Raw genomic sequence first — 21,784 nt, forward strand, 5'->3', positions numbered from 1 at the left:
CGAGAGAAGTTACCCCAGGCTCTGAGAAGCGCCGCCAGCTTCTGGGGGGCGGCAGGCCAGGGTGGCTCCAGTGGCAGCTGCCCGGGGGCCTGGACCGGCTGTCCCTCCTGTGCTCCCAGCAGCAGCCCAGCCGCCACCAGTGCCCAGCAACAGGTGTGCCAAGAAGGGCGGGTTGGGGTCAGGTGTGTGGTCTGCCCACGATCAGGCAACCCCACTCTGCCCACCTCTCTGGGCCTCCCTGGCAAGGGCTGCTTGTCAGCCAGCCTCTGGGATTTCTGCATCCCTGAGGGTTCTCCTGCCCCGGACCCTTTACCTTGCTAGGTCCCTCTCAGCCTTTAAGGCTCCCCTCTGGTATCACCTCCTCCAGGAAGCCCCCACCCCGACCCCCAACGCAGGGCGGTGCCGTACCCAGTGCAAGGCTGTAAAATTTGGTTTAGTAGGGTCTATGGCAGGCATTTTGGACGCCCAGCACTTAACCCGGGCTGGCACAGGATGTCCAAATCTGGCATCGTGGTGGAGAAATAAATCATCTGGAAGGAGCACGTGGGAGGGGCCCAGGGCTGCGTGAGCACTAGCACCAGGTCTGCTCGGCCCACGGGTGCTTTGCCGGGCTCCTTAGGCTGGAGGCACCCGAGAAGGGGTAGGACAGTGACCAAGGGGCGTCTAGAGGTGGGTCCCTCCTGGGGGAGCTGGTGCGCAATCCGTCTGGCCAGGTATCAGGCATTGGCCCCAGGATGCTTCCTTGGGGCACCCAGAGCACCCTTTGCAGAGGCTGCGGCCCTGGTGCCACCATCCCTCAGGGTCAAGTGCCCCGACTTTCACAGCCACGGGTGTCTGGGCTCGATCTCTCAGAGGCTTAAAGTTGTGACCACGGGCTCCTGAGATTGGAGCCCCGGGCCAGGGGTGCACCCAGGACTGCCGAGGGCGCGACTTCTCCCAGAGCTCGCCTCCCAGGGTCCCCCAAACGGGGCTTCGGCAGCTCCTCCCCACCTGCCGGGGCCCAGCTCCTCGCGGGGCACGGCCTCCCGCAGGCTCCCCTTTCCCCACTCGCCCCGCGCCTCCTCCGCTTTTGAGATGCAAATCGTTGTCAATTGTCGCCAAGCGCTGCTGAGGACAGAACCGGATCCTTCCGCAGCCACGGACCAAACTTTTGGCCTCCGAAAACTTTCGAACGAGAAGTAGTCCCTAGGGCCGGGCCCCGACCCCGCTCCGCACCGCCGCGGCCCCCAACCCCGGAGGACCCGGGTTCGGGACGCGCGCCCCACCCCAAGAAGGCGCAGGGCTGGTCCAGGCGCGCGAAGGGGCGCGGCCAGCGAGGGGGCGACGGCTGCGGAGGGATCGGCGGGGGCGGGCCCCGGGGGCGGGGTCGGCGGGGCGGGGGCGGAGCGCACGGCGGCCCAGAGTCTCACTAGTGCCTCGGCCTTGGGAGGGAGCGCAGGGGTGCGGGGTGCGGGGCGCGGGGCGCGGGCGCAGCGGAGGAACGATCGCGGGCGCGGAGACGGGCCGGCGAGGTCGCGAGAGCGCAGCGTCGCCCTCCAGCCAGGAAGGAGAGGGCAGTAGCGGGCCGCCACCGCCCGTGGGACAGTCCGGAGCGCGCGTGTGCGCCCGAGCCCCGCCGGCCGGGCGCAGGAGGCCGCCACCGGGCGCAGCGGGCAGCCGGCGGGCAGGCATGCCGCCTCTCCTGGCGCCCCTGCTCTGCCTGGCGCTGCTGCCCGCGCTCGCCGCACGAGGTAGGCGACCGCCCGCCGCGAGCCCGCAACTTTCCGCGCCTTCGGAAACTTTTGGCGGCGCCCTAGGCGCGCGCCCCGGGTGGCTGGGAGCGGGCGGCCAGGGTGGGGAGGGGGACCGGGCGACCTGGGGCAGGGTAGGGGCCGGAATCCCGGGCTCGGGGAGAAGGACTGACCCTCCCCCGCTCCGCCTGCCCCATCGGGGCGGACTCACGCGGCTTGCTCCTGGAACCGAGTTTGGGGCCGGGTTTGAAGTCGGGTTTGAAGCCGGGCGTGGGCCTCTGGGGGCCCGGGAGACCCAGTCCTGGGCTCGTCCTTCGCCAGCCGCGCGTGGGGCTCGCCGCCGGGGCGGGCGGACGAGCTGCCTACTACTTTTCGATTTGAATCGAGTCGGTTTTGGTTTCCTGTTGCTTTGGGGCCATTTATCTTTTCTCTTTGCCTCTTGCCCGCGCCGGGGGCGGATGTTGGGGCGTGGAGCGTGGGGTCCGGGGTGCCGCGCTGGTCTTTACGGAGCCGCACTGCCGGACCCGGCCGCCGGGCGTGGTGGGCAGAGGGGAGTTGGGCGGGCCCGGCGGGCCCGGCCTCCTTCCCGAGTAAGAGAGTTTGCGCAGGGCCGGGGCGAGGGGCGCGGACCCAGGCGTCCCCGGGCTCCTGGCCGCCCCGCCCGCGGTGTCCCCTCCCCACACCGGGTCGCTGCCCCCATCCCGGCTCACAATTTCTGGGGGGGGGGGCGTGTGTGCGGAAGACTGCTGCTGCTGGTGGGACTTGCACTTCGTGGAGTTCAAGTTTGGAAACCTTGCGGGGTGGGGGGCGGCGTGGTGGGGGGGCGGTCATTCCTCTTTCCACTTCACATCAAGAGGATCTCCGAGGAATCGGATGGTGATTAATTCTTCTCTTCCCCTAAAAGTTGGAGGGAGTATTAGCTCCCTGGTTCCTGAAGTTAGGGTTTGGTGTCACACCCCGCCCCGGCCCCCATGGGGGGCTTAATTTACATAGCCCTGGTAAGAGGGAGAGGCACGGGCTTGATTAGTTGACCCCTTCCAGGGAATGGGGTCGAATTCCTTCCAAATGGAGCATCTTCATCCCCCTCCCCTGGGTGTGTGTGTGTGTGGGGGCTGCCACTGAAGATGTCTGCCCTGGGGAGCTGGTATTGGGTGTCGGTGGAGGCGCGGCCCGGTCCCCGGGGTGCAGTCCCGGTGCCCCAGGAGGCGGCCCTGGCGCGACAATGGGCCGCTCTGATTCCTCCGGGCCGGCTCTTTGTTGGCGGGAGGGGCAGCGGGCCTTGCAGCTGTCGCATTTTCCCACGGGCGGAGGAGCTGAGTGTGGCCAGGGCTGCCCACCCCCCACTCAGCGCCGCCCCCTCGAAGAACTTGTTTGAACAGCAAGACAATCCTGGTGGTTGGATAGGGGCCCCAGCCCAGCCAGGGTCCGCAGCGAAGACGGGGTGGGGAGTGAGAACTTGGGGAGTGTGGCCCGGGGTCATCCCAGCTTTCCTCCACTGCTGTCCCCAAGGCGTCTCAGGCCACCCCGCCACCACTTGGAGCGTGACCTAGCCACCCGCCCCCCCATCAGCGGGCTCCCCCTCCCTCCACTGCTGACCCCAGAACTCTGGGCGGAATGTTGAATCCCCTTGGGGTTCATGCCAGGCTTCCTGGGGCCCCCGGTCCCCAGCAACCCCATGACAGGAGGTGAGGGGTGGGCAGTGCCCCTTGGGGTGCTGGCCAGGCTGACGTCTCCCTTTGCCTCTCCCCAGGCCTGCGATGTTCCCAGCCCAGCGAGACCTGCTTGAATGGCGGGAAGTGTGAAGTGTTTCCCAACGGCACCGAGGCCTGTGTGTGAGTATGCGCCCCTGCAGGGACCTGTTGCTTTGTCCGGAGCAGAGCCCCTGCCTTCTGCGGCGGGCCAGCAGGGACAGAACACTAGGCCATTGTCTTCTGGAGATGGCCCAGAAGGCCGGGCGCAGTCACGTGCTAGTTTTATTGGACAAAGTCTGGCAATTACTTAATCACCAGCAATTATGCTGCGTGTGGAGCTGGCCTGGCCCATAGAGGTTGGAGCGCTCCTTTGTGGGCCACCCCAGGCTCCCGGGGAGCTAGGTGGGAATCGCTGGTACCCCATTTCTTTCCGAAGTCCCTGTGAAATAATTTGACCTTCCGGGGAGGCTCTGGAGCAACTGTAGAGAGGCCCAGCCCTCACCGCCCTGCCAACCGGGGAGTGCACCTCTTCTGGGCAGGTGAGCGCCTCCTGGGCAGGTGATGCCTCTCAGCCAGAAACTGACCATTTCAAAGCCAAACCCACCCTTCCCAGCCCTCTGCCTCCCCTGCCTACTTCTCTCTGGCCTCAGGTGAGGTTGGGGAAGGGAAGTTGGAACTTGTTGGCTTGTTGGCTGTGCCCACCTCCGTTGGGTGCGGGGGTGGGAGTGCCTGCCAGAAACTTGGTTTCTGTCCTGGCATCTGCAGCTCTGGCCTCCTAACCGGCTGGCCCTTCACCTTCCCAGCCTTGGGTCCTCAGCTGTGAACTGAGGTCTGTGGTCGGGTAATCTGCTTAGAATCTACTGCCTGGCTGCCTGCCTCTGGGTACCAGTCAGCCTCAGGGAAGTTCTTCTGCTGTGGCTGATGCCCTTCAACTTGAGTTCGTCCCTGATGGGAATAATGAGGAGGTGCTTGGCGGCTGGAGAAACGCCCCCCTCCCCAGGCTACCCAAGTGGCGCGCCCTCATTCCAACTGCTGAGGACCCATTCCCTTGACAACCCCCAGCCCGGTTCACGGCTGCCCAGCCAGTGGGCAAGCAGCCCCTCCTTCCACTGCCTCCCACCCTCCCCAGACTGAAGCCAATTAAGCAGGTCTGTGAGCAGTTTAATGGACAAAGCGCATTGTGTCTTTGTCAGACGCTAATGAATGCGCACTACTTTTTTTTTTTTTTTTTGCTTTTTGGGGGCCTTTTTCTCCTGCAGAAGAGCCTCACCGACGCTTGATGCCCTAAATCTTGTTTCCTTTCATTCAGAGACCGACAGCTGGGATTCAGTGGAAGTGCAGTGGCTATTGTTGAGGAGGTGGATTAATGCTGGGTGATTAATTATGCGTGGCTTCCCAGAATGCAGACTCCTTCCCTGCCGCCCCTCGAGCTCCTGCTACAGCTTGGCCGCTCAGCTCACTGGGGGGTGTGTGTGTCTGTGTGTAGGGGCGGGGGGCAGCCTCCACATTTCTGCAGAGGGCTTTGGGAGGGTGGGGGGGAGTGCTGTGCTGAGGAAAGTGGGAGCAGTCTCTTCTTGTCTGACCGGGGAGCCGGGACAGCCCGGGGCCTCCCGGGGCCAATGTTCCAGCCGAGTGTTGCCTGGGCGGGGAAGGGGGTGCCTTGGGGTACAGGCTGCTGCGGCTTACTCGCTGGCCTCAGGGTGAGGCACTTCAAGGGGACAGGGGCGTGCTCTCCCGCTCTCCAAGCCTGGGCACTTTGGGAGTCCTGTCCCCCAAGACGGCTAGGGATCAGGGCTGTGGTGCCGGCCTTTCTCCTCCCTTGGGCCCGGCGCCCCGCCCCCCCCCCCCTTGGCGGGAAGCCTGCCTGTCTGGCCTGGCACCCGGCCGGGCTCGGCACACAGAGACCCCATTGTGCACACCCCACAGATCCACTTGGAAGATGAACGGAAGCGCCGTCCTCAGAGGCTGCACCACTGGGCACCCCGGGTGGGAGGCAAGGGTATCAGAGCCACGACCAGCCGGCCGGTCCCGGCTCTGCAAAGGCATGGGTCCAGGCTCCCCGGGCAGTTTGGGGGGCGCTGCGGCCACCCTGGGGCCTGTGCCTTCCCGCTCTCGCCCATCACCCACCGTTGCACGGAGGCCCCGGGAGGTCTGCTCATGGGGGAGGCCCTGCTCTCCCAGCTGAGAGGGAGCCACTTTCTTTCCTCAAAGGTGTCAGGGTGCAGGCTTCTGGAGCCCTGCTGACCTGGCTGTGAGTTCTAGCTCGGCAGCATCCAGCCAGGACCCTCAGAAAGTTCCTTGACTTTCTTGTTGATTTGCTGGCTCCCGCATGGCCAGGGCGTGGGAAACGGTGGTGTCATTGTGCCAGGCGCGTTAATAGCAGGTGACTCATCTGTTTCCACCCCAAAGAGAAGGAACCTTCCCCAGAAGCTGCCAGTCAGGTGTCTGCAGGGCTCAGGGTGGGAAAAAGAGGTTCGTGTTGGTGTGAAGGCCCTCCGGGAAGTCACAGAGAGCCGCTGCCTGGCTGGCCAGTGGCCGCGGTGGGAAGGCTGCGTGTCCCCATGGGCGGAGGGCTGTCTCTGGACAGTGGCTGTGTGTGGCGGCTCGGGGGCTGCCGGGGGAGGCTGGTGGCCCCGGGGGGCAGGCTAAGGCAGGTCTTTGCGACCCTCTGCGCGTCTCCAGCCCCCGTGCCGCCCCACCAGTGCTGAGGAGATACCGAAGTGGGCTCCCTCTCTTTCCTTTTGATTGGGGTGGCGGTGTGGGAAGGCCTCTGGGGGCTGCCATCTGTGGGGTGAGCGTGCGTCTGAAAGGCTTGTTGGTGGGGGGGGCTGCTGCTGGGTGCTGGGCTGGGAGCTGAGGCTCCAGGATGGCTCAGATGCTCCCCCTGCCTGCGAGAAGCTCAGAATTTTACCAGGGCGTCTTCCAGGTGATTGCAGAAGTGGGCTGCACCGTCGTCGTACCCAGGGTACCTGGGAGGGAAGTCCGGCCAGCCAGCGTGTGGTGGCCCTCAGCTTTGGACGATCCTGTATTTGAGGCCTGGCTCTGCCGCCCAGTGGCTTCGTGACCTCAGGTCATTGGGTCACCTGAATCCAGACCGCCCCCCCCGACCCCCCGCAACCAGTCTGTCATTCGGGGCTGACCCACGATTGATCTCTTGGTGATGCATAAGGTTGCGTAAGTGGGGCACGCAGCAGGCACAGGGCAAGGGTCCGTTTCCTCCCTGTCTTCTCCTTTTGAGTTGATGCTGCTGGTTTCAGGATCCTCATTTGAGAGTGTTTAGTTGGCTAATGAGTTAACTCAGACAACCCGAAAGGTGCAGCCTGCTGGGCCCGAGCCGGCGTGCTGCCTGGGAGGGGCTGGCCAATTCGGAGGACTATCGCCCACGATGGCTCCCATCGGTGCCTTCCTTGTTTGCATCTGCGGTTCTGCGCGCCTGTCGTGTGCTGGGCTCTGCTCTGGACTTGGGCACCGTGGGCTCAGGGCAGACACAGCCCCTGCCCTCGTGGAGTCCACTTTCCGGTGTGGGGCAGGAGAGGCAGCATGAACACGTGACGTGTCAGGTGGAGGTGAGCACGGTGGGTGGGGCTCGGAGCAACCCCATAACCATGGGGATCAGGCATGTAACGGAGCACAGAGAAGGTGGCACTTGGCCCCAGCATCACACAGCGCAGAGTGGAGCCCGGCCCTAGCTCTTTCTCCAGAGCGTGTGTTCCTAACCACTGCCGCATCCTGCCTGCACTGCCCCGGGCCCTTGCTGGCCATTCTGTGAGGAAACAGGGCGGGGATGACAACTTCCCTTAAAAGAGGAGGTTCAGAGGGCTGGGTGGAAGTGACTGGGCTGCCCGGCTGCAGAGGGATGGAACGTTTTGCGTCTCTGTCACCTGGTCCGTCTGTTTCCAGTGAGTCACCTGCGAGCCTTGGGCGAGGCGTGGGGTGGGGGTGGAGGGAACAGGTTAATTCTCATCCTCACTCCTAGGCTGAGAGCGAATAAGGTCTGTACAGGACTTCCTCTGTTTATGCAGAGCCCGGGCTCCAAGGACGCAGGGTTAGAAAAACACACGGTAAACGCACAGCGTCAGCTAGAAAGCTTCACCTCCTGCCTCTGACTGCAGAGGGACATCAAGGAACACACGATCTCTGCAGGAAGGTGCCTTCTGGGGCCTGGCCCTGCCTCTGTACAGCAGCCAACGTTTTTTCCATTGAGAAAATAATAGTGACGTGTTTTAACAAAGAGAAAGAAAGAAAACTGTGCCCTTAGCTGGAAGAGGGTGGGGCAGGGCAGATAGCGGATGGAGGAGAAGCTCTTCGTCAGGACAGCTGAGTGGGGTCTGGGTGGCGGGGGGCGTGGGCTGGGTGCTGGGACCCCGGGAAGCTGGAGTGGAGGGGCGGGGGGCGGGTCCAGAGGGCATCACAGCTCCAGTCCCCAAGTGCTGGGTGGCAGCCCTAAGGTCCCATGAGAGCTGGGACTGGCTCTCTTCTTCACTGACCGTGACTCTGATGGGTGGCCATGGCTGTCGCTGGCAGGTGGGGCCCACTGGGCAGTGCCGGGCTGGGCTGAGGGGGTGCGCCCTCCTGGGGTGGGGAGGGCACCTTTCCTGCTTCGTGTCTTGTCTATAAATAGTGAAAGGATGTGGCTTTGCAGAGTTGATTGAGCATCCTGATTGCTTTCCTCAATAATGTAACGATAATGCCTCCACACACAGACAGCTGCTTTTATCCGGCCTCGTAAAACCCCCAGCAGACTTTTCTTCACCAGGCTCATACCCCCTTGGGGTGGTGGCCAGCTCTGCTTTTTTCTAAACCCCCAGTTTCCCCAGGCTGGGAAAACTGAGGCTGAGAGATGAAGAGGCTGGGAAAGGGGGTGGGGATCTGAGGCCAGCTTGCATCAGCTTTTGCCTTCATGTACGGGCATATCCAGAACTTTTCAGACTCTTTCCAGAGGCTTTAATGAGTGGCTGGCTTCGGGGCATCACGACTGTGGGTCAGGATGTGTTTGACGGTCCTGAAGCTCCCGGTGGGGCTGTCTCTGGTGGGCCCCACCTCATGCCCCGCCGCAGACAATCTAGCAGATACAGAGCCAGCTGGCTCTGGTTTGCTGTGCCCCCTTGGACTCGCGTCTCCTTTCTGGGCCCCAGGTTCCTCCTCTGTACGTGAAGGTATGGGGTTAGGTGGCCCCTGGAGCTCCCTTCCAACTGCATCCCCACAGGACCCTGGGATGGGCCTGTAGATGCCCGGATGGTGGCAGTGGGCAGCAGCATGGTGGGAGAGAGGTGGAGAGGTGGAGTGCAGAGGCGCCCAGGAGTCAGACCTGGCTGTGCAGCAGGGCAGCTTCTGCTGGTCTGGGGCCAGCTCTGGGCTCTGGTGGCCCGCTGGGCTGGGGACACACCCACTGGAGAGGGAGCAGTGATTGACAGGTACTGCAGAGGAGGGGCTGGCGGGCAGACGAAGGCCCTCTGCCAGAGTGGCTTCTGTTGGCTTCTCCCCCGGCATCTCCTTTCTCGAGGCCTTGCCACCCTCCCCGACTCTGCTTTCTGAGAACAAGGGAGCTGACGACTAGACTGGGGGGGGATCGATATTTGCTTTTTGGTGGTCAGTTGCACATATCCTAAGTTTTATGATTTTAGCTGTTTAAAGTGTACATTTCAGTGGCATTTAGCACATTCACAAGGTTGTGGAACCGTCGCCTGTATCTAGTTCCAGAGCTTTTTCATCACCGGGAACAAAATCCCGTACTCATTAAACAGGCACTCGCCCTTCTCCTCCCCGCCAGCCCCTGGTGAGCACTCATCTACTATCTGTCCTTGGCGTTACCTGTTCTGGACGTTTCACACACGTGGAATCATGCCTCTCCTCTCTCTTACCTGTCTTCTTTCACTCAGTGTGCGTGTCCGTGCCTCGCTCCTCTGGGCGCTGGACTTGACCTGCCTGAGACTGTCAGGGACTGGCTGGCGGTGGCACCAGCGTCCTAGTCCTTATGTGGTCTTGGACAGAAGTCCAGAGGAGGTGGGTGCTTGGGGTGGTGGATGTACGGAAGGCTTCCTGGAGGAGTTGGTGCTCATTTCCGTGCCTGTGTGGCCGCCGGCCTGGCAACCACGGAGCCCCCCTCGAGTGGGGCCCGGCACATATTGGGTGTATTCGTTAGGACGGCCCAGTGTGCCCGCAGTCCCAGCCTGCTCAGGGCTCCACGTCAGCTTGCGGCCTCGGCTCCTGCCCCTGGGCCTTGGCTGGCGCCGGCTGAGCGCCAGCGGGCCCAGAGGAGGGGCACACAGGGCTCCAGGGCCAGTGCCCCACCTGCCCGGCGTCAGGAATGCGAGGGGAAAGCGGACTTTTATTGAGCACTTACTAGGTGCTGGGGCTGGGTCTGGGCGGGCAAGGCAGACGCAGGCCCGGCCTGTGCAGGAGAAGGAGGCCCGTTGTTTCAGAGCCAGGCTTCAGGGCAGACGCCTTAACCGACTGCGGTGCGAGGCCAGTGCTGTGGGTACACCCCGCCCGGGTGCCCCAGGCCTGCCGCGGCCTTGGAGTGAGTCCACCGTGGAAACGGCGGGCAGATGGGCTGGGACAGGTCAGCAGGCAGTGCAGCCGCAGGCAGGAGGCGCAGCTAGGGGCAGCGGCGGGCGGTAAGGCTCTGGATGTGAGACCCTCGGCCCCTGCCCACGTCATCTGCCTGCTTCCCGGCCTTTTCCTGGGGTGGGAGCACATCCTTTCCTGGACCCTCAGGGTCAGCTCAGAGTTACTGGGTGCACCCCTAGCGGGAGGCACTCAGCCTTATGTGACAGGAGAGAGGGCCAGGGGTCTGGCCCTTCGCTCTTAGCCACAGATGGGTCCCCTCCAAGTGGCCCTCGGGGCTCAGGGAGGCTCCGTGTCTCCTACAGGGCACCAGAGGGGCCCGCGGGCCCTTGAGAAAGTGGCCCTCCTACGGTGTTAGCATTTGGAAACCTGCTCGGCCCCAGTGGGGAGGGTCGAGCTGGTCCCCGCGTCACAAGTGGGGTAGCTCTCTACGCATCTCTGGGGTGCATGGAACTACGGGAACAGAACCCCTTCCCAGGGTTTCACCACTGAGGGGTCCCTTCTTGCTGAGGGTTCCCCCCCCCCGCACCCTCTGCCCCTGCGATGGAAGCATTCTGGGAAAGGGGGCCCTTGACCTCGCCGTCCACTCCCCCAGGCTCGGGGGCCGGGGTCATCATCCTGTCGTCCACGCTTTGGGGTGTATTAGGTTAAGCATTGCCTTCCTGACACCAAGCTGCTGCCTTGAGTGGGCACCCATCAGGTGGGGTGTGGACACCTCCAGAGGGCCCGGCCTCTTCTGCCAGGCAGTGCGCCCCACTCTGCGGCTCAGGCCTCCTGGGGCCCCCTGCCACGTGCTGCACTGGGGGGTCTTGGGCTCTCCTGGACTGGGGCTGGGGGCCATCCTGGAGGTCTGACCTGGAGCCTCTCTCCGCCTGAGCGATGGTGGCAGCCCTTACGGTTTCCTGGAAGGAGTGCCCGGGGTCCTGGCTCCCAGCGGGCCTTGACGGGGGTGGGGGATGCCCTGGGGAGGCCTCACCTCCAACGCCTACACCGCGGTTCCCAACCCTGAGAGTCGCTCGGGCAGGCTGCCAGCCCCCGCCAGCCTTGATCTGGGAGTCCTCGTGGGGCAGGTGCCAGGCCCAAATGCTGCTCCAGAACCTGCACCCACAGAGCTCACCCCCACCCCACGGCTGCCCGGGGACAGGTGGGTGCCGGGTGGGAGCCACTCTCACCGGCAGTAGGCCAGGCCCAGGCCCAGCTCTGGTGTCGAGATTTTCGCCAAAGAAACGGCCGCATTGTGACCCTGCTGCGCGCAGCCTGGCCTGGCTCCGTGAGGTGGGAGCCTCGTCCCCGCCCGTCCCGCCTGCTCCGTCTGTCACCGGGCTGGGTGTCAGTCGTGTGTCTCTGAAGGGCTTGAATTGGTTGCTCTTCTCAGCTGGGTAAACGGTTCCTTGTCCCTCTGTTGACACTGTGATTTGCTGAACAAACTCCTGCCGCACAGGTGGCACGAAAGGCCAGCCTCACCCAGCCCAGCCGAGGCCTCGTGCAGGCGGGTCCCGCGTCGTCACATGGACCTTAGTGTGAGGGCGGTGGGCCTGGGAGAGGGACTGAGGGTCTGAGACACGCTGGATGGGGGACAGGCAGCTGGAGGCTGGGAAGAGCCCCGGCTCTGGGCCTGGTGCCAAGGTGCCGCTCGGGCCCGGGGCCGTCCCCTTCTCCGGGGATCCCTCCCGGCCTCCCGCCTCCTTCACCCCACGATCATGGGCCAGCACGCGTCACAGCCGAGCGGCGGCCCCTCTGCCAGGCCCCGGGGAGGCCCCCTGCCCCGTTTCAGCATCGGCCAGCCTGCTGGGCCCCAGAAGCTGCTGGGAGGTCATGGCGCTGCCCTGGACCCTGGCCGCCCCGGCAGATCGTCGAGGGCCCACGGGGGGATGCGTGTGCGAAGAGGTGGGCGGCAGCCTCTGGGAAGATCTGTCGGCACCCCAGCAGCAGGGCCTGGGGCGCGGGGACCTGCCTCCCACCATTTCCTCTCTGTTTCGGTTGTTGATAAGCCGAAACTGCACGGTTACTGGAAATGAGAGGTTTGGGGGAGAAGCCAGAGTTTTGAGTATGTGTGTTTTTCCCTGAGAGCTTTTCAGTAAGAGCGATGCTGAGCTAAAGGCTGGGCTCAGGCGGGGACGGGCGGGGGCCTGGCCACACTTCCGCCCCTTGGGGCCTCCGTCTCCTGTCCGTCCAGAGGGCTGGCTGGGGGAGGTGACTACCTCTGGGCCTTCTGGGTCAGCCGAGGGTCTCATTACCCCGCTCCCCAGGCCGGTACCGGCTTCTAGGGGGCAGCCCCACAGGGCGGGGCTCCCCTCACTTCCTCCTCCGGGGTCAGGATGAGGGTGGCCCCAGGCCTGTCTGGTTGAGAGCCAGACAGGGGAGGCCAGGCAGGGCTGTGTGTCCCAGCATCCACCATGGCAGGGGCCCAGACTGTGGTGGCGTCCTCCCGGGTGGTCCAGGGTCCAGGGCCGGCACAGCATAGGCACTCGGCAGGTATGTGGCGTGCGCGCCTGGTTGAGGGCTGGAGCCGTGGGCACGGAACAGGGAGTGGAGGCAGGTGGGCAGATCCAGGTTTTGGGAAGGCCCAGCTTGCAGGACACAGGGAGGCTCGGTCTGAGCCAGTTGCCCAGCACTGGGCTTCCCCCGTTCCAGCACGCTGCTCCCGCCCGGCCGGGCTGGGGTGGTGCGGCCATGCATAGCACGGCCTGTGCTGGGCTGTGTGACCTCGGGCTGCTCACTCACCTCTCTGAGCTCCCCTATGAGAAGTATCACAGATCGGTCCCACGTGGTGGTCCCGTGGATTGATCCCGATGGGACGTGTCGGCTTAGCTTTACTCCACACTGGAGCTTGTTCGTAATACTCTGAGGCCTCGTCCAGAAAGCTCTCCCAGAGACCAGCCAAGCTCAGGATTTGGGCGAGGTCACGCAAGGGCAGAAGGTCATGCCCCACCCAAGAACCTACTGCTTTCCCCACAGGGAAGAGCCCCCCAGATGGCCCTAGACCCACACCAACTGGCCCAGGATGCCCGGGTGGCCCCAGTGTGTGACAGTGCAGGCCTGTCCCATGCAGGCCTGGGTGCAGCTGGCAGGATTCTGTCTTCTGGTGTTTGCTGTGCCCCCCGGTGCCTTGGGGACTGTGCTGGGCCTGGGGTGAGAACAAGGGCTGTAAGTGGATGGCCAGGGATACCATGGGCCCGTGTGCAAGCCTGGGGGGGCACGGGATCCTGGGGGGGCACGGGAGCCTGGTGGTCTGCCTTGGGTGGGGTGGGTGGCGGTGGGCAGGTGGCCTGCCTGAGCTGGGAGAAGGGTCCAGAGAGAGGGGCGCTAGTGGGGGTCCCTGGGGTCCCATGGAAGCCTGCGCCCTGTGCTGCGGCTTAGTCAGGGGCCGGCTCTCCTTTGGCCTGGCCTGGGGGTGGCTGGCTGTGGCCTCCGTCCCCTCCGTCCCCAGAGCCAGACAAGACAGGAAGGAAGGCCACGCAGGCACTGTGGGTGAGGGTGGTGACAGGTGTCCGGCACTGCTGGGACCCTCCTGCTGCCCGGAAGGGGTGTGGGGGGGCCGGGGCCCAGAGTAGTCCCACCCACCGGCTGGGAGCTCCCCAATTCCCAGGCTTCTCACCCAGACACCACCCCCCCAATCTGGGGTTTTGAGTTTCAGCTGATCTTGTGGGGTTGTAAGAATGCATTGTCTGCTCCGGCCCTCCCGGTCTGGGGAGAGCAGGCGGTCAGGCAAGAAATCCAGGCTGCTGGGGGCAGGGGGCGGGGGACAGCTGGGGTGCAGGAGACCCACACATTCCTTCTCTGCCCGGGGAGCTCCTTCTGGCCCTTTAGCTGCCTCTAGGGGGGCGGCTGTGCTCTGACTGTGCCCTGGTGGCTGGCGTCGGGCCACCCTTGGGGGCAGGAGAGGTTAAGAGCTGCATTCAAATCCAGGTGGTGCCATGGGCATAACCTGGCTGAGCCCTGCTTTTCTCATCTGTAAAATGGGCCCAGTGTGTCCTTGCAGGGCCGTTTCAAGAGTAAGACGAGATACAGCTGGCAGAGTCCAAGTAGGTCTGGGAGTGGGAGAGGGGTGTCCACAGTTTCTTCCTTCTGGGACCCATGTCAGGGGGACCTTGGTGTCCTCCCCCTGCATTCTCGACCAGACGCTGGACACAAGCGGGGCTGCCCCCAGCGTCTGCCCTGGTCAGCGGGAGAGGACAGGCGCGCCGCCGGGCCACCCTTCCCTCTTCCCGAACCCCCGGGACGGCATCTGCTCCTGAGAGCAGAGGCGGGAAGTTGCAGAATGGTTTCTGGCTTTGGTGCGGAGCTCGGTCTGCAGTTGCTGACTTAATTAATCGAGTTTTGGATTAAGCCCTCCCCGTGGCGCCAGGCTGCGCGCGCATCCATCCCTTCATTGCATCCGAGCGTCTGGGGACGCAGGTCTGGCTCCGTCCTGCTTGGGAGCAGGGGCCCCCGGCAGCTGTGGGGACCCCTGGCAGTAGGGGCAGTAGGCTCGTCCACGTGGGTCTCAGGGGGCCGTTGGGGTGAGCCCAGGGAAGGACGCCCATTCCAGCCTTTCTCCAGCTTCAGACTCCATCTTTTGGGGGTGGTTGGTAGATTCCCCCAGCAGAGTGGGGGCGTGGCGGGCAGCAGGCTTTTCTCACACGCCCAACAGCCCCCGGGGCTCTCTCGGGACAGCTCGTTCCCGGGACACCCTGGCCCCGTTGGCTGTGCCTTTTGCAGTGTCTGGGGCCGGGGGGGCTGGCCAAGCAGCGGCCGTCCCTGCCCCATGGGTGGGTCTGGGTTGCCTCTGCCCGCTGCAGCTGGGCCATCTCCGGGAAGCCGCTTGACCTCTGCACCGGCCCTTCCCGTCCCTTCAGACGGGCAAGCCACTTCCCACGTCAAGGGTGGGGCAGCTCTGAGCGCCGCGGGGGGCCGTGAGCCACGGGCGGGCGGGCATTGTTTTCCCTGCAGTGGGAAAGGTGGCTTCCCGGGAGGACGGCTTCCGTCCCACACAAAGGGTTTCCCCGTGCTCCGGCACTTCCTATTTCCAGCATATTTTAAACCATCCAAAGATACAACTTGGGAGAAAGATTCAAGACAAAGAGCGGAGAGTGCTGGGAGCAGCTGCTGGGGCCAAGTGCGCTCCACACCCCACCCCGCCTGGGACCAGGTTTCCTCCTCTGCCCGCTGCTGCCATTCCGGGCTGAGGATTACTGTTGTTCGGGGTTGGGGTCTGTCGGCATCAGACCTGGCTGGGCCCTTTCCAGGGTCCCCCGTCCCTCTGCAGCCCTGACTGCGCTTCTCCTCCTTCCCGAGGCTATGGGAGCCAGGGCAGGGACCCCCCCCCCTCCAGGCAGCTCTGAGCTGCCCCAGCCCAGCGGCTGCACAGGCTGGAGGGAGTCCACAGCTCAGCCAGGTGCTGGCTGGCCCCCTGCAGTCACTTCCTGGGGCAGTGGGGCGGCAGGTCGGGCAAGGGGGCATCAGTCCCACACTGTGGCCTCCAGACCCACGGAGGGCCGACCACGCTCCGGGCCGACCCAGGCACACCCCACCTGACCCATGCCCTGATGCAGAAAGGGGCAGAGATGAGGGGAGCACAGAGGGCCATCTTCCAGTTGCCCCTCGGGCACAGCAGAGTCACAGCTGGGACCCAGCCTGTCCTTCAGACAGGTATCTGCACAGAGGATCCTGCAGGCTTGAAAGAAACCTGGGGACTTTGCCTGCTGTGGCTCTTCGTCCTGGGGGCTTTGGGGAGGTGAGGGCAAGGGGCCGTCGGAGTCACCAGGCGCCCTCTCACCCTGGCTCTCATGTCTCCCCGGGGGGCTCTGTTCCCCAGAGCTGAGCTGTCCTGGCTGTTCCCAGTGAGGAAGGACCCCAGAACCCCGGGTGGGCGCAGTGGGGGGCGGCCAGCAGACGTCACCGAACACGCCCCCACACCTGCCGTGAGCACATCATCCATTAGCAGCTGGTGCCTCCTGGAAGGTGTGACCCCTCAACTGGGATATGGGGGGCCTTGGACTGGCCTCTGCCCAAAGGAGCCCAGGACCGCCCCCCAGGCCTTGGCCAGGAACACAGTTGGGCTCCTCTTGGGGAGGAGCTGGGGACCCAGAGTCTGGCGCCCCCCTGTCCTGCTCTCTCTGGGCCTCAGTCTCCCTGCTCAGTCTGCAGGTGGCCCCAGTCGCCTGGGCTGGGACAGGGGTCTCAGAACCTCCTGGCCAAGCTGCCCAGGGGTGGGCGGGCCTGCCTGCCTGGCAGTGGGCCTTAGTGTTCTTTGTTCAGCACCACGGACCACCGCTGGGGAGAAGTGCGGGTACCGAGATGAGACATCCATGCTCCCTGGCCCCCGTCATCAGGGCCCTGGTGACACTGTGGGTTGGAGGGTGCTGGGCAGAAAGCCTGTGGGAGGAGGCTGTGCTGGTGTGGGGAGAGGGCTTCTCGGCCGGAACCCACTGCAGGCAGAGCTGGGCCAGGCTATGGGGTGGGAGGAGCCTCCGGCTGTGGGACCCACAACTTGGGGACGGGACCCCAGGTCCTGACTCGGCCTCCCTGGGAGCAGGCAGCTTGGTGGCCCCCAGCTTAGGGGCGGGTGTTTGGGAAGGGTAACCACCCCACTTTGTTGCTTGTGAGCAACCACGCTGCCCTCTGTGGCCAGAGGAAACTCTGGACTAAGGAGGTGGCGGGAAGATGGGCTGGAACGGATGCTGGTGGAGGGGCTGTCCCAGGGGCGGGCAGGGGGAGTCTGCCTTCCCTGCTACTCCGGGGACAGGTGGAGCCAGGTGAGAACAGGACGGCTGCAATCAGCCAGGGGCTCCTTCCCCCTGGGGCTCGGGTTGCAGGCTGCCTGGTCGGGGGGCCAGGGCCCAGGGACCTGCAGAGCTGTCCCTTTCTGTGTTGGGTGGTGCGGCCCCTGCCCACCTTTGGGGTGCAGGCTCCGGGCCCTGCAGATGTGGCCTCCGGCTGGGGTTACAAGCTCATCCTGCACGTCCTGGCCCCAGGCAGTGTGGGGTGGGCCGGGGCCCTCTGTGCCTGGGGAGCCCTTGTGTCCCTCACGGCTTTCCTTAAACAGGTGCACCTCCCCTGGTGCAGCGAACATGTTCCCAGGGACGCATCGGTGAATTGCGTGCAGATCAAATCCAGCAGCGCTGGCTAGAGCGAGTGTCTCCTCTGTCCACGTGGCCAGGTTGCCTCTGCGTGGGGCCTTCTGTGAGCCCACGCGGTCCCCTCGACCCCTCCCCGCACTCACAGGAAACCGAGGCCTGGGCAGACGGGGCACACCGCAGAGCCGGGGCTGGCAGAGCGGGAGGAGGCCCCTCTGGGCCCCCAAAGTCCCTTTGACTGAACTGTGTCTCACCCACCCACTGGGGGAGCCCCTCCCTGGGGCACCTCTGTCCCTCCCGCAGAAGGAAGCAGGGCAGCAGCACATCGCTGACCCCCGCCGCCCCCCTCCCGGCCAGGGCGCAGGGCCCGTGCTCACCCCGGGCTCCGCCCCACTGGACCGGAAACTCCCTGAGGGCAGAACTGAGTAAATCCCTCCTCAGGACTGAGTCCCTCCCCCTTGGAACTGAGGGGAGGAGGGAGCTGTCATCTGTCCCCTGGGGGCAGCAGATGGCCTGCTTAACTTAGAAAGGAAAACAGCACAATTTAGAATTAGTCCCGGGTGAAAGGGTGAAAGGGTGAAAGGTCGAGGCAACATCTGCCTCCGGATGCTTCTTTCTGGGGTTGCATTTCTATGGAGCAGCGCTGGCGGGTGTGGCAGGGAGGGCCGAGCGGACACAGTGGAAATTTTGAGGCGGGAACAAAGCTCCAGGCCAGCGGGACCGCAGCCATTTGGTGCTCCTCCTGGGGGGGGGGGGGGGCGGAGCCGCTGTAGGGGGAGCCAGCCCCTCTGCAGCCCTTCTCCTGGGGCCTTCAGCCCCACCTGTCACTCACCTGCCGCTGGCCAGGCGGGGCCAGGACAGGTCACCCCGCCCAGGCGGCCAGGCCGTGTGTGGGTAGGAGACAAGGCCAGCGGAGGAGCAGGTGCCGGGGTGACCGCCTTCCGGAGGGGAGCAAGGAATGAGGAGCCGTCGTGGGCCCCGGGTGCCAGGGGGGGTTCCTATCCGGTGTGCAGGAGGCTCGTGCCGCCCCCCGCCCCCCGCCCATCTCGGGTTCTCCACATGGCCCCGGACGGCCCCTGGCCTGGAATCGCACGGCAGGTGTTGGGTGTGACTTCCCTCTCCAAGCCCAGGCACCTGTCCCCGCCAGGCACTTACACTGACCTGCCAGGACAGGTGTCAAGGACAGAATGGCCGTGAGGGGCTTTGCTCGCTGGTGCTGGTGGCCCTGGCCGTGTCTGAGCAGCCTCACGGACCCTCCGCCTTCTTAGGGACGGGTCAGTGCCGTGGGTGCCTCCCCAGGAAGCCCAGCACTACAGCCAGGGTAAGAGAGAGGTGCAGACAGGTCCAGGGGACAGAGGGGGCGTGGCTGGAGGCTGGCCAGAGCAGGGACAGAACTCGGGGGTGGGGGTGGGGGGCGCTGGGGAGTGGCCTCCGGGACTGGCTGAAAGCTGCTCCGCCACCCCCCACCCCGCCCCAGGCCCAGACCCTGCCCGCCTGGCTCAGGGCTTCCTCCCTCCCAGCTGAGGCTCCCGGCCAGACCCTGGGCGTACCTCACACCCCATGAAGCACCTGCCTCGGCAGTCCCACCCCCGGAGGCTGCCCCTCCCTCCGGCCCTGCCCGTCCCCTGGCTGGGGTGCTGGTGGACGGCGGCCAGGCCCAGGCCCAGCCCCGGAGCCAGCCCGGATGGGCAGCATGCCTTCACGGCAGCGTCCACCAGGCCTGGGCGGGAGTGGGGAGGACAATGGGCCCCCTCAGCTGCCGCCTTCCCCACAGAGGGGCCTCCCTGGCTCCTGCCCCGCCCACTGGGGTTGGCGGCCGCCGCGCCCGGGCCTGCAGCAGCTGCTGCCCGCGTACCCAGCCACAGGCGCACCTGCTCCCCAGCCGCCCTTTGTCCGCGCTGCCGACGCCTGACTTACTGGGTGCGTTTTCCCTCTTGCCGGCCCAGCATGATACAACCTCACTGGCCTGGATGCTCCCGGTCCAGGGGGATTCTCCCACAGTCCTCCACGTTAGGCTCCCCATTCAGGATGGGACGGAGGGCGGTTAGTTCAGGGGCGCACTGCCCCATGGCTGGAGGGTCTAGGGTTGTGCGTCCGAGTGGGCCCTCCTGGTCCACTTGGGAACACTGCTGAGCAGGGGACTGCTCTAGTGGCGGCAGGCCCCAGGGTGCCCCCCCGCCCCGGGACCAGTGATGCAGCCCTCGCCTACAAGAAGGACGGTGCTGGGCAGCCTCGTGTGGATTCCCCTGAAAGCCGTGGGGCAGGCCCGCCTCGTCTTGCCCATGCGGGTGGGCTTCCCTCCCCTTGGAGTTGGCGGGATGGGGGCAGGGCCCAGAGGCGAGAGGGAGGCGTGGACAGGACTGGCTCCCATCCCGCTTTGATGACCTAGCACCCTCTGTGCAGCACCCACCGCCTGCCTGACGACGGGGGGCGTTGAGAGGTGGGGGGGGTGCTGCCTCCTGGGTCTTCCCCTCCCACCCCAGGGCGCTGGGACCAGGCGGCCTGTAACTGGATCCACGCACAGGGGGGGTCACCCCGCCTTCCCCAGGCTCTGGGGTGTGGCCTTGCAGGAGCCAAGGTGCCAGGGCGCCAGCGGCACGGGGGCCGCGTGCTGGGGTCTGTGTCCCTCGCGAGGAGCTAGCCACCCCCCACTTCCTGAGCGGGCTGGCTCAGGCCTGAGTTACCTCCCCTGGACCCCTCCCAGAGGGCAGCTGGTTTTCTTTAAGCCAGTTGGTTGGGGACTTTTGGCTTCTGGCAACAGATGGTGGGCCGGAGTGGCCATTTTGCGTCCTCCCCGCCTGCCCTACCCAAGCCACAGCCACAGATAAAAGGCTTCAGGGAGACAGATGCCTCCCAGGCCACGGGGACAGGGGAGCAGCCCAGCTGCTGAGAAATGCACAGACCCCGGCCGCCCCCCACTGCCACCACCAGCCCTGGGGAAGGGCCTCTCCAGGGGCCGCCCCTCCCCTTCTTGCCTGTGCAGCTTTGATTTTAGCCCCCAGGACAGGCAGGTGGGGAGGGAGTCGGGGGTTGGCATTTGTTGGGGGCGGGGGTTCTGGTGGGCTCTGGAAGGTGGGATGGATGGTCCGGGCTCAGGAGGGCCCTCTCTTCATCCAGGGAACCCCAGGCTCCTGGCAGCACCCCCTGCTGCCCCGCCAGGTGGGAGGAGGCCCCGCCCACAGGTGCCCAGAGCTGTGGGCCCAGCGTTGGGGCCGCCTTCTCAGGCTGCTGCAGGCTGGGGGCCAGGCCAGGAGTGTTCCACCTCAGAGGCTTTGCCGCTGGGAAGAGTGATGCCTGGCTGCTCCCAGAGCCTTTCCTGAGATTTTTCCTCGAGTGCAAGGCCGCGAGGTGACCTCGCGGGTGCAGTTGATGGCCCAGCCCCCAGAAGCCGAGGCGACAGGTGGCCGAGGGGGGCCCCGGGGTGGGGATGGCAGGCGCTGAGCCCTTCCCTGCAGGGAATGCATGGCACCAGGCCTGGGGGCAGGGGAGACAGGCCGCCGCCCACTGGCTCACCTGCTTCCAGTCACAGCCTGGGCAGTGAGTGCCCGGGGAGCGTGCCGGCTTGCCAGAGCAGTGGTCCTCCTGGACCCCGGCTTCTCCAGCTGGGCAGCGGGTGCCTCTGCTCCTGGCTGGCGTTGTGTGGACCTCTGTCGTGAAGCCTTGACTGCACAGTGGAAAAGCCGTGTCTGGGTGGTACATGTGGGTGGGGATGGGTGCCGACCAGCACGGTCCCCAGCACATCAGACCCCTGACAAAGAACTCCACGTCGCAAAGGAAATGGGAAGCCAGGCCACGTCGTGTTGGCAGTCGTTTCCACGTTTGCTCTCCTATCGATGTTGAAAGAAAACAAGCTGTGAACTCTTTTATTAACCAAATAATGTACATTCATTACCGAAAAGCTAAAGAGGAGAAAAAGCAGGCAGGCCCCCGAAACTAAAGATTTTACAGACCGCCGTTCCCCTCGGGAGAGAACGGCCGTGTCTGCCATGTGGTCCCCTCTCGGTGGCTTGCCAGGGTGCAGACGGATGCCCCCGTGAGTTCTGAAACCTACGCGGCACCCATCGAACACTCTGGTCTCTAGTTTCTCCAATTAACATCACTTTTCTTTGTGGAGATGAAATTCACTTAATATAAAATTAACCACTTAAAAGTGCACAGTTCAGTGGCGTTTGGCACACTGGTGATATGGGCAACCACCACCCCCTCTGGTCCCAGAACTTCCCCTCTCTCCTCGAGGGGCCGCAGCCGGTTATGCCCGCTGCCCAGGGCGGGGCCCCACTGACGCCGGGGCTGGTGGTGGGCAGCTGGCTGGGGAGCGGGCACTCACTGCCCCGGTGTGTCTGCCGCAGCTGCAGCGGAGCCTTTGCGGGCCAGCGATGCCAGGCGCCCAACCCCTGCCTCAGCGCCCCCTGCAAGAACGGCGGGACGTGCCACACGGTGGAGCGCGACGGGCTGGTGGACTACGCCTGCCGCTGCCGCCTGGGCTTCTCGGGGCCGCTGTGCCTGACGCCCCGCGACCATGCCTGCCTCGCCAGCCCCTGCCTCAACGGCGGCACCTGTGACCTGCTCACTCTCACCGAGTACAAGTGCCTCTGCCCCCCGGGCTGGTCAGGTGAGGACGCCGGCGGGAGACGGGGCTGTGGCCCTCGAGAGGGGTGGGCAGGCCCCGGCCCTCCCCCAGCTGCCCGCACAGCAGATGCCGGCCCTGTCTGTGTGGCTGGGGACGGCTTTGCTCGGC

The 21,784-nt window shown here is 65.1% G+C and overlaps 1 protein-coding gene across 1 annotated transcript in view; it reads left to right on the forward strand.

Annotated features, from left to right (window-relative positions):
• The first annotated feature begins 1,440 nt into the window (after nucleotides 1-1,440).
• The window catches only part of NOTCH1 (notch receptor 1), a 47,077-nt gene continuing 26,733 nt past the window's right edge, over nucleotides 1,441-21,784 (forward strand). The window contains exons 1-3 of the mRNA XM_081236898.1: nucleotides 1,441-1,730; nucleotides 3,481-3,562; nucleotides 21,396-21,658. Of these exons, the coding sequence (XP_081093024.1) occupies nucleotides 1,670-1,730; nucleotides 3,481-3,562; nucleotides 21,396-21,658 (406 nt within the window). The 5' untranslated portion in view covers nucleotides 1,441-1,669. The remainder of the gene's footprint in view (nucleotides 1,731-3,480; nucleotides 3,563-21,395; nucleotides 21,659-21,784) is intronic.

Source organism: Mesoplodon bidens, assembly GCF_964165515.1.
Source record: "Mesoplodon bidens genome assembly, chromosome: 6".
Classification (NCBI taxonomy): Eukaryota; Metazoa; Chordata; class Mammalia; order Artiodactyla; family Ziphiidae; genus Mesoplodon; species Mesoplodon bidens.